We start from the raw sequence: 12,202 nt of genomic DNA on the forward strand, positions 1-12,202 counted from the left end.
TCTGTACCCTGGCCTATTATGTTGCAATATCTGTAGTACAATATCTGGCTATGGAAACAGTTATGGTTTAGGTTGCTTTTTGCATTGCTTTTTTTTAAATTATTTTTTCTTTGCTAATGCATTCCTCTTTCTTTTATAAATTGTTTTTTTAACCTAAATGTTGCAGCATTACTTATTTTTATAGTTAACTTTAACTGTATTTCAACCAAAAATACCAAGAAATGAATTAATGGATAGGTGTTAACCTTAAAACAAAATCTCTTTATCTCTTCTCACAGGTTTTCACTTGTTGCCTAATTAAACTATCAGATTATTTTAACGAAATTATTTTCCTGATCTGTTCTTTGTGTTCTTCTAAAAATGTTAGCTTTCCTGTATATTTAAACTTCTATCTGTAACATACTGATAGAGTTATACATCCCGTATTGTATTCTCATAATTTAATAGGTAATAGAATTCTGGTGAATAATTTTGTTCACCCTCAAGTGTACTAATTAAATAAACAGATTGAGATTCTGAGTGATGCTAAATTTAGCAGCTGAAATATTGATATAGTTCTGAGTTTTTTTATTTATTTTTTTTTAAATACTCTTTCATCCTGTATGTTATGTCACAGAAGTGACAGGTGCCCTAAGAAATTGTAGTAGTGACATGTGGAATTCAAAGCAAAGAGTCTTACGAGTTTGCTAATTACACTGAAGGAGAACAGAAGTGTACCTGTATCTTCAGTTGCTCTACTCAGTTGTACTTAAAAAACACAAGCATGTCCAATGCAAAGAGAAAAGCTATGGAAGAAAAACGACTTCTGAACCACACTGCTGAAAAGGAACGGAGATCATCACCTGCGAGAAGCAACCATGCTGGAGATCTGTCTCAGTCTGAGAAGAAGCTCCAAGAGGCTATTTGTATGCTGCTGGTGGAGCTGTGCGAGAGATTCACGTTTTTTGGCATCGTCTGCAACATGATCCTCTTCTGCACTGTCAGACTTGGCTATCGCAACTACCAGGCAGCTATTGTCAATATGTGCTTTGTGGGCACCTCCATGTTGACACCAGTCCTGGTTGGCTGGCTTGCTGAATGCCTTGTGGGGAGAATCAAGCTGGTGTGCATCTGCATGTTTCTTCACTTCCTAGGTAGGTGATGCCTTGGCGAGTCTTTTGTGTTTTAGTAATTCTGTTGCAGAAATGCATTATTGAGAAGTGTGTTTGAAAGCTGGCAGTTATCTTCAACTTTGTGCCCCCCCCCTCTCTAACAGCTAATTACTTGTTTTCTCCTCTGCAAAGTGCACTGCAGTAGTTTTGCTAACATCCTCTTGTGAGACAGTGCTTTGACCAAGACTAAGGAACATTTGCACGTGCATCTTGTGGGTAGCTGCTGCACAAACTTGACTCCTCTAAAGTGGCTTAGCTACTCAGAATATGGGTGCCCAACTCCTAAAATTGCTCCATTTAACAAGAACCTAAGATGACTTATGTTTGTGGCAAATGTACGGCTGCAGTTGGAGAGAGAGTTTGAGAAAGGGTTTAGAAACAGTTTCCTAGCAGCTGGCATTAAGATTTTATTGTATGTAAAGGTATATGACCCTTGCATTTTGTCAAGACAGAGTTGTATCTATACATATACCAGCATAAATAAACTATGCCTTAATGCTTTTTGTTAGCACATTCAGAATCTTTCCCACCTGTTACTCTAGAACTCTTTTCTGTAAAAGCACTCAAACTAAGCATGAATATTCTTTAGCAATTAGCACGTTTCACAGCTGGTGATTATTCTGTTGACTTAAACCAGGCTGATAGAAGTACTTTTTACTTGGTTTAGTTGTGTGAGCATAATCAAGTCTGATTTCTGCTATAGCCAACTATGTTTTTATTTAGACATGCAACAAAGTAAGGGGAAAAAAAAATCAGATTAATTCCTGAAATGTTCTTGAGCTGATCACAAAACCATTGTGCAAGCAGCCAGTTCACTGCAAATGATTGATGTTGTGTTCTAGTGTTTCTCCCATGGGGTTCTGGTTTGTAATATCCTTCTGCCACTTGTCCTTTCAATGCATGTTTTGAAACAGAAGACTGATGACACAAACAGAATGAGATGTATTCAGGTATTATGGTAACCAGATCTTCTTTTCTTCAAGATATATCATCAAACTCTTACATGAGCAGAGTTTAAAGCACAATCATACTTTCAGTCATGGGTAATGGTGGTGGTGTTGAGGTAGTAAATGGTTGAGGTAGAGGTAGTAAATGTAACTCATGGTTGTGCTTCTATAGGTAAAGTTTCTGAAAATCACTTATTTTCCATGAGGCTGCAGCATGAATAAAGAATTTTCCACAAGTTTAAGAATGTAGTAGCTAGGTTATTATTATTATTATTAAAATTCCAGTATTTAAAAAAAAAAAGGCTGCTCCACCACTGAGTTTTTTGGGTTGGTTTTTTTGGGTTTTTTTTTTTTTTTTTTTGCTTGATCAGTGGTTCATCAGATGAAGTTACATGTTTTAACTGGTTCCATCTGGCAAGTGGAGAACTACTATTTTGTATGCTCAGGTAATGGGGTATGCCAGTGAGAGGAGTTGCATTTCCAGAGAGAGCTCTTCACTTGATTGAAGAACCTGAATCCTTACAAGAATTGCAGAGGAAGATTATTTTCTTGTAGGCCCTTAGTGTTCTTACATTACTCTATGTAGTGACATCCAGAAAGGTGCTGGCACTCTACAGAATTAAGACTCTCCAGAATTAAGACTCTCCCTCGTTGCACTCCTCTGTCTTGCATCTTTTATTTTTCATGTAGTTTTTCAACATAAATTCTTAAAATAGTCTTATAGTCTGATTCTAATGCATTTCAGATAACAAATTTCTTTACAATTCCAGGCACAGCCCTACTACCAATTGTGGCATTTCCCTTTGAAGATATTTACATTGACAGACGGCATATTCTTCATACACTAACCAAAAAGGAGGAGAAAATTGTATTCTACGTTGCACTACTCACTGCTAGTCTGGGAATAGGAGGCATAAGAGCTATAGTTTGTCCTTTAAGTGCCTACAACCTTCAGGACTGCGGATCGAAGGAACTACTTTCTTTTTTCAACTGGTTGGTAACTTAACAGCTAATTATCTCTTGGGGATGATACAGCATTGCCTCGATTCGCTGCTGAACTTACAGGGCAAATTCTACAGGATTTGCATTTTGTTTTTAACTGTAAAACATTTAGATTTTAGAAGAGTTTCTGAGAATTTTTGTTAAAATTTTCCTTAATTTTTTTTTTTCCTTTTGCTGGGATGAATTGGCGACTGTCTATTTTGCCTTCTAGAGAAATCTTCAGTCAGAGTTAGGATTCATTGATTTGCCCAAATACTCAGATTTGACAGTCAGCTTGCTGTTACATTATTCCATTGTAACATTCTTAACATGTTACAATGTCTTTTTAGGATGTTTGCTCTTACCCTCTAAGAGTGACAAAATTCAATGAGGCATTAGAATTTACATCAGAATAAACTTTTAGCAATGACATGGAGCAGTAGTGTCTGTTGGTTTAATGAGATTGCTACAGTCTCTAACTGCAAAACTCAGTGGTAGGGATAAACCACTTGACATTTGTTTTGGTTCAATCTTTTAATCTTTAAGAAAACTTTGAGGAAAAAAATGTTCTTTTAATGGTTCTTAAAATTCATAGTTTTTCATATTGACAATTTCAATCTCAGTGTGTCAGAGAACATTTTTGATAACACATTTATTAGCTTTACTTAGCACTTCTGTAGCAGAAGTGCTATATGCATTCACCTATACTTTCTGGTTAAACTGTGGAGTGACAATCAAAGAAATTGCAGTGGGGACCTCTAAATTTCTCCTTCAAGGCAGGGTGAGATAAGCCCTAAACTGCCCTATTTTCTCTCCTTTCCCTATACATGCACAGTTATTAAAATAAAAAACTGAACACATTTGCATGTTAATAATGCAATGCTGAAGAATCAATGAAGAACTTAGTGAATCAGATCTCTATTCCTTTGGGAGTGGCTTTCCTGGCTATTCTTTTTTTCCTCCAATTATGTTAATATCAGAGTTTTGAACTAAATCCAAACTTCAGTGAACAAGACAGCTTTACCAAAGGTGGATGAGACTGTTTAGTTCCTTAGAGCAGATTTTGCCTCCTTGACCTGCCCATAGGAGAGAAGAAAAAAAAAAATCTTTCTTTTTACCCTATTCCAAGTTTTAATCCTTAATTAGCGACATCATTTTGATTAAATAAGACTCTGGGGGATTAAGACTGGAAAGCAATCAGTTGTTCTGAAAGATAGCTCTGGAGAATTTATTGTACTGTGGTCTTAGCCATTCAGAATTGTGCTTAATCAAAGTGACATTTCTCAGTGTTGATTACAAAGGAGATATAATACAAGTAAAAAGTTCCTTGGAGGAATCCAAATGGGTCAGTTCTTGGAACTTTGGAAATATCAAGAAAGGCACATGTGCAGTTAAAAAAAAAAAAATTTCTGTGACATCCAAGGAGAGGCTGTTTGATTGTGATCTCAAGATATAAAAAGTGGGGGTTTCATTCTTAGCATTCTTAATCTCATTAAAACTTCTCAGAATAGAATCACTTTCTCTTGGTAGAGTGTTTTCTACTGGTAGGTGTTACATCATTGAATTTTAAAATAGTATAAAGTGAGATTGTTGCATACCCTTGGTGAGTTTGTCTGTATTCCCAGCCAAGATCTAGCTAAACAATCAGAATTAGTGAGTTAAAGGACTCTGTAATTACCTGTTGTCTAATTCCATGTTGAAAGAAGATTGCTTTGCACATCTGGTTCTAAGGCCCAGGATGAGCTATGACTCTGGGTTTTTAAGTAAACAGAATATGCCAATGCTAAGTGAAGAAGGGAGATGAATGCTGCTGGAGTGTTTCCCTAAGGACTTCTGTATTTCTAAGGTTAAGGTTATGGACAGGTACTATTTGTGCAGCAGGCACAGTAAGTTCTATCTAACAGGAGCAGAGAATGAGAGCAGAAGGTACAATCCAGACTAGGGATGAGAGTTAGCAGTGTTGAGTCTTGTTTTGCTAATGTGCTATAAAAGAAAAAACCTCACAGAGAGCATGGAACCATAACTAGTTCTTTCCTTTCTTCTTATCTTATATCTCCTCTAAATTTTTTTTCTATATGCTATGTATTGGATACTAGTCCATGCACAGAATATCTGAGTTAAAGTTTGGATAAATCAAAGCTTAAATTACAAAAGATAGGCATGCTTAAAAAATAAAAGCAAATATTTGAAGTGACAGGAAACCTACAAGTCTTCAAAATAAATTTAAAAAAAAATGAAAAAAAAGTCTGTTTCCTAATATTTTCATATATTTTACTTTTACTTTTGTTTCACACAGGAAGTTCATCTCATTTGTTAAATTTAATAAAAACTTTTTGAATATAGTATAAACATAAGCAAGACTTTTTAAGTAAAAAGTCATCTGCATGATTAAAGTTATGGCAAGGAATAGATTTCTGTAAAGTGGTATTAGAAGATTATTAGGGTTTTAGGGATGTGTCACAGTTGAGTGAGTTGAGTTTGTATCTGGGCTGTGTTCTTGAAATGAACGCCCCCAAGCTGGCATTTGGCTCACTTTGTGAGAAGACCTCAGAATGCTGAGGCTCCAGGAAGGAGCTCGTCCCTGCGAAGTTGAACATATTTGGTTTGGCTTATTTAACTACTTCAGCTATGCCCTACTGTGACCTCTGAGGCATATATAATGCAATATAATGCAATTCCAAATATTGCACTTTTAGATAGCTATGGTATTTGAGAAAGCATGCTTGTTTTCTCAAAGGTTTTCCTTGGAGGTTCCTACTTCCAATGAAAGAGTCATAGAGCCATGAAGTATCAGGTCTCTGGATAGCTCAGGCACACTTTAGAAAGTTTGGAAAGCAGTCACTGAAATATCTAACTTTAGAATTGTCAGTTAGGAATTGTTTCAAAACTTCTGTTCAAGTTCTTGGTGACCCAGCTCTGTGGCTGCTTTTAAAAAAACTTCAGTTGAGCAAGGGTCAACATGTGTTTGTACAAAATCCCTGCAGCAATATCATCATCACAGCATAGCATGATGCCAAAGTACCACAAGACTTCTTTCAGTGGAGGGGAACAGCAACTGCTTTGGAACTTCAGATGTGTTTTTGGTGTGATTTCAGAGAAACACAAGAGAAATACATGAAACAGGAGAGCTCACTGCTGTCCATGATCTTTGCTTGTTCCAGGAGAGCTGCTGTGTAACTCAGCAGCACTGACTTTGCCCTGGTAGAGTAGGTCATTTTTCTTCTGCCACTTGCCCCGGGTGCTGTATAAACATTTTACCATGCCTACTGCTGCACTGTCCTTGTGGGCAGCTCCTCTCCAGGGTGAGGCAGTGTTGCCTTTCTAACTGAACAGACCTGAGTAGCATCACCTAGGTTGATACTTCTTTCAACAAGACAAGAGGGCATGGTCTTAAGTTGTGCCAGGGGAAGTTTAGGTTAGATATTAGAAAGAATTTCTTTACGGAGAGAGTGATTAAGCATTGGAATGGGCTGCCCAGGGAGGTAGTGGATTCTCCATCCCTGGAGATATTTAAAAAGAGACTGGATGTGGCACTTAGTGCCATAGTCTAGCAACTGCAACGGTGGTTCAAGGGTTGGACTTGATGATCTCTGAGGTCCCTTCCAACCCAGCCGATTCTATGATTCTGACATCATGTTTTGCTTTCTTGGCACTAGCTAGATGTGGTGTAATGGGCAATGACAAAAAAATGGGAAGGAGTACCACTGTACCTTGCAATATGTCTATGGTTTGTCTGGACAGGTATGGCAGGGCACTTAGAAGTCATTTTAAATTAATGAAATGATGTTCAGGAAATATACTACTGGTTAAGAGAGACTTGCGATCTCCCTCTAAGAATTTTCAGCTCTGAGCTTTTGTTGCCATTGCTGATGCAGGGAGATGTAATGGTAGGGTGGTACCTTGCTCCTGCCCTACCTGCTCCTTTAAAGCAGAGGAGGGACCTATCTGGAAAGCTTGGGATTTGCATTGTTAAGGAGTAAATGGTCTTCTCCAACTATATAAGATTTTTCCTTTAATTGCTAATAACGTAGTTCTAGACTAATTAGGAAAATTAAATAACCAAGTCCAACAGATTGGACAGAAGTGACATAAGATAAGCTTAGCTTCCTCCAGCAGTATGTATTAAGCTGTGAATCTGTGTATCAATGAGAATTTCAACTTTGAATGAAAAATTTCACTAAGGTTCCAGCAAATGTGAAGGAATCCTCTCTTGCAGTTGCTTACAAAATGTATGCACAATCAGTGATACATTGAGGCAGTACTACTATATGGTTGATCCTTCTTTTTTATTTAAAATACAGTTGTTGTCTTTAAAGCCAACTTGGAGTGTGAAAGTTTAGTAAAACTTAAAATTTCCCAGACTAAGCCTTCAAGTCAGAGTCAAATCTGAAGCAAAAATTGCTGTCTGACTGATTCTTCAAATGAACTATCATACTGATTCCAACAGTTAGTATTTTTGGAAACTGTGACTTCACCAAAGCAGTTCCTGCCTAAATCTGATCTTTCTGCAGTGAGATGCAGAATATTCAAATCTATTCTTTAGCCTCAAACCCTTGTTTTATGTGAGAGTTCTGTTTTAAGGAAAACCTTGATTAAATCTCTGTTGAAAGCAAAAAGACATAATGAGTGATCCTAAGAATAGTGTAAGGGGAGAACTTCAGAATTTACCAAGAGTTAGAGGAGTTAGGGTAATTATGATTGGTAAAGTAAAAATTGGTCAGTCATGTTGTGAGAAGAGGGATATGCAACAGAAGAATAAGCAGTACATTTTGTTTCACTTTCATTAATTCTTATACAATTAACTACTTCTCAAAAAAAGCTGGAAGAACTAGAAGAACTACTGATGTCATCTTTATGTTAAGAAACAATTCAATGGAAAACCTGTGGCAACAGTATGCTCCTAACTGTGTAAATATAAACTTATTTGTTAGGATAAAGAAAAGAAGTAGTTATTCTTTTGCATCCTGTCAGGGAAAGGCATTGATTGGGTTTTGGCATTTGGGTTTTTTTGGGGGGGGGAGAGGGGGGTTGCTTTTTGCTATCTTTATCAGTTACTTAAAGCATATTTAGTGTGCTATTGTCAGGATTTTCAAACTGTGGTAGGCTTATCACTAATACAATGTCATCTGCTTCTAAGAGTTATGTGATTTTCATTTGAAAGTCTTCTGTCTATAGAAGGGGCTCAACATGTACTTGAGAACTGCTTCTACCACCAAAGAATTTCAGAAGAAATTGTGTTGGGGAAGCTCCTTATCAAGATATTTCCAGAAGTAAAAAAATTTAAGCTGAGCCTTGCAACTAATGGAAAAGCCACCCCTTCTGATAAATTAAATTCTAATATTTCTGAAAAGAGACAGTGGCATTCAGACATTTCTTAAAGTACATGATTTGGTGATATTGCATGCACAAAGCTTATATTGTCAGGTATTAAATGTGTAAATGCTAAATGTGTGCTTAATAAGACTGATCCACAAGAAGATTTCCAGTACTATATATATATTAAGCTCTACTGCCTTAGTACAGTTACTTTAATCATATACCTCTTGTAGCTGAGACATCCAAGTAAATTTGATGTTGATTGCTGTGTCAATGTGTGCATGGTACTGATGCTGTCCATGCTTACTGTACTTACCACATCTTTACAAATGTTTAAAATGTTAAAATCCTTATATTTTTCAGCCTCTCCACTCTTCTCTCTCTTGTCTCTGTGTACTAGGTTTTATTGGCTGATTAACTTAAATTCAGCAGTTGTCTTTGTCATCATTTCTTATATTCAGCAGTCTGTGGCCCGGAACCTTGGTTTTCTTATCCCTTTTGTGTCCATGGTTATGGCTATGATCACAATTCACATGGTGCGTGGTGAAATGATTTACAAACCCAAAACAGGTAAGAGGCAACTATATCTTAAGAACTCTCTCTGGAGGTTATTTTCAAAGCAGTTGTCAACTTCTTTTTTTTAAATAAGTTCTTTTACACCACCTGGTATAGTTGGTGATGCTTGAGGTTTAGCTCTGCAAGGTCTGTGTGTAAGAGACAAAATTCATCTTTAAAGGTAGACATAGAGGGACTTTCATCCTTTCAGGTTTTTCATCCTGGGTAGGATGAAAAAGTAGAAAGCAGTCTCTGGCAGACTTATGTACATTTTCTGTCATGTCAAGCACGTATTCAAGCATTTGACTGGACAGTATGAATGCTTCTGGTGGAGTTTATTTTGCCATGTTTGGTTCAACCTAAGCCCCAATGTGTTTTAGCCAGTTGAAGGAGACTTACTGTTTATGTTAAGGCATGAAGCATGCTTGTTTTCATAATGTATTGCACTTCACTGCTGTGCCTGAACTTGTACCTGAGCAATCAAGCAGTGTGGTAAGTCAGCTAAACAGGTAGGAACTAATAGCAAAGTTGTTCTATAAGGCAGCTATCTTGCAGAGTGACTGATGTTCAGTGTTGTCTCAATGTTCTTGCTTATATGATGTGATATCTTATTACCCATTTAAAAATAACTAGAACACTGAATAGCTCTAGCTATTCTAGGTATTTTAAACAAAAAGTTTTTACACCCCTCTGGATTCATCTTTTAGCACCTAAGCTTTTCAGAATCTGTAGATGGCAATTGCCCTCTCTTTTGATCAAGAGCAGAAATTTAAGTAGAGCCTGGGTAATCTGAAACATTCTCTAAGTGCCCCAACATTGCTCTTCTTTTTCTAACAACCCAGAAACTGAAAACAAGTTATTTCAATCTTTTTTTATATAAATATAATCTAAGCAAAGATATATTAGCAGTGAGGGAACGAATTAATAAATCAAGTTCCTGGGAATATCATAGTCCAGGTGTCATGAGAGACACTTGTTCAAAACAAATAGAGGCAAATAAATGTGTCTGCTCCACAACACCCCAAATAACATGATAATTTGCTACTGAAATCTGCAAAGACTAGTATCAAATTATTTGGCTTCTTATGAAGAGAACCGTGGCTGGTAGACTTGCTGGGGCTCACTACAGGTTTTTACAACCTAAGACAGTAAAAAGATTCTTTAGTATCCACCCATGAGCTGGAATGTCATAGAGGTTAAATCTGTTGTTTATAATCTAACTAGTTTAATTCTACTTAGTGAAATAATATTAATTTTTGTATAGTATGTCTATCAGGGCCATCAACAAAATTAGCAGGTTTTGAGGCTGGTTTCTTTTGGGTATGTTTTTTTGGGGGAGTGTTGTTGGGTTTTTTATCAAGAATTTTTCTGAGTATTTTTTGATTCGTCATATATTTTCCAAGTCTTTGCAGAATTCCACCCTCTAGGTTCTGCAAGGTTTCTTATCTCCTTAGTCAAAATAAAAGATAATATGCTTTGTACCTTCCAGTGAGATTATGAAATTGGAAATTCTTCAGAACAATAATTCAAATCCATAGATGACTTTAAATTATTTTTATATACACTGCCTTTTCTTTTAAGATAACTCTTCAAATATGGATCATGCATTCAATTATATTTAGCTGTCAAACATGACTTTCATTTGCATTTCTTCCCACTGCTATCATTTTAAGGACTGGCAGGTGACCAGAGATGAGGAAGAAATGTCTATCTACCATCAAGGGTGTGATGCAGGCTTTTTATTGTAATTAGATACTATAGATATTCTCTATTAGATCAAGGTCAGAGTAGCAGACCATTAACAGCGATGGCTGAAGTATGAAGAAGGACAATCACTTTCAGAAAGTTGAAACTTAACATCTATACAGATGAGTGTTTGGTTTTGGTTTTGATTTTTTTTTTAGGAAAACCATTAGAAATACAAGTATAAAATGTGTGGTTTTGATCTAAACAATGTGCACTGATACAAATATTTATGCTTTTAAACCCATCTCTTACTAGCTGATCAGATTTCTAATATGAGGAATTCACGATTATGGAGTTCCATGGGGTTTATTTCTTTTCTTTTGATGAAGGAATGAGATACTTATTCTAACTACATCACTGACAAAATCCTCTTGCTATGGTTAGGTCTATGCATCATTCAAGTTGCTTTTTTAACTACAATATCAAGCAGCTTTATCTTCCTTGTTTACTGAATTTTATAATCTGCTGGAATTCCATGCTGAGAAACACAGCTAAATAATATATTTGCCTGTTTTGCTGCATACAAAATAATGCTTCCTACGTTGTTGACCAAAATTACATTAAAGAGAACCTCAGCTGATACATTAAAAAAGGCATGGGAATGTCTGGATTTTTTGTCTATTTAGCCTTTTTTATTTTTTTTTCTTTGTCTTTCTTTCAATGAGTGTAAGAAAGAAGAGTCAGAGTATTACAGAATGTTAGGAGCTGAAAGGGACCCTGAGAGATCATAGAGTCCAACACCCCTCCCAGGGAAGGATCACCTAAAGTAGGTCACATGAGCACATCCAGGTGGGTTTTGAATGTCTCCAGAGAGGGAGACTCCAGCACCTCACTGGGCAGCCTGTTTCACTGCTTTCACTCTTTGAGTGAAAAAACATTTTCTTTTATTTATCCAGAACTTCCAACTTGCACCCATTTCCCCTAGTTCTATCATTGGACATCACTGAGAAGAGCCTGACTCTATCCTCCTGACATTTGCCCTTTACATATTTATAAACAGTAATGAGGTTGCCTCTGTTTCCTCTTTTTCAAGCTGAAGAGACCGAGCTCCCTCAGCCTTTCCTCAAAAGGGAGATGTTCCACTCCTTTAATCATCTTTGTGGCCCTGCTCTGGACTCTTTCAAGCAGTTCTCTGTCCTTGAACTGAGGAGCCCAGAACTGGACACAATATTCCAGATGCAGCCTCACTAGGGCAGAGTAGAGGAGGAGAGGAACCTCTCTCAACCTACTAACCACCCCCCTTCTAATGCACCCTGGGATGCCCTTGGCCTTCTTGGCCACAGGGGCACATTGCTGCTCATGGTCATCCTTCTGTCCACTAGGACACCCAGGTCTCTTTGCACTACACTGCTCTCTCATAGGTCAGTTCCCAACCTATACTGGTACATTGGGTGTTCTTTCCCAGATGCAAGACTCTACACTTGCCCTCGTTGGATTTCATTAAATTTCTCCCCACCCAACTCTCCAGTTTGTTTAGGTTCTGCTGAGTGGCAGTACAGCCTTCTG

At 37.1% G+C, this 12,202-nt stretch overlaps 1 protein-coding gene across 1 annotated transcript in view; it reads left to right on the forward strand.

The window, feature by feature from the left end:
- Window positions 1-763: 763 nt before the first annotated feature.
- SLC15A5 (solute carrier family 15 member 5) overlaps window positions 764-12,202 on the forward strand; it is a 36,337-nt gene continuing 24,898 nt past the window's right edge. Inside the window, exons 1-3 of the mRNA XM_008505938.2 lie at window positions 764-1,133; window positions 2,869-3,091; window positions 8,796-8,965. Coding sequence (XP_008504160.1) covers window positions 764-1,133; window positions 2,869-3,091; window positions 8,796-8,965 — 763 coding nt within the window. The remainder of the gene's footprint in view (window positions 1,134-2,868; window positions 3,092-8,795; window positions 8,966-12,202) is intronic.

Source organism: Calypte anna, chromosome 1, assembly GCF_003957555.1.
Source record: "Calypte anna isolate BGI_N300 chromosome 1, bCalAnn1_v1.p, whole genome shotgun sequence".
NCBI classification, from domain to species: Eukaryota; Metazoa; Chordata; class Aves; order Apodiformes; family Trochilidae; genus Calypte; species Calypte anna.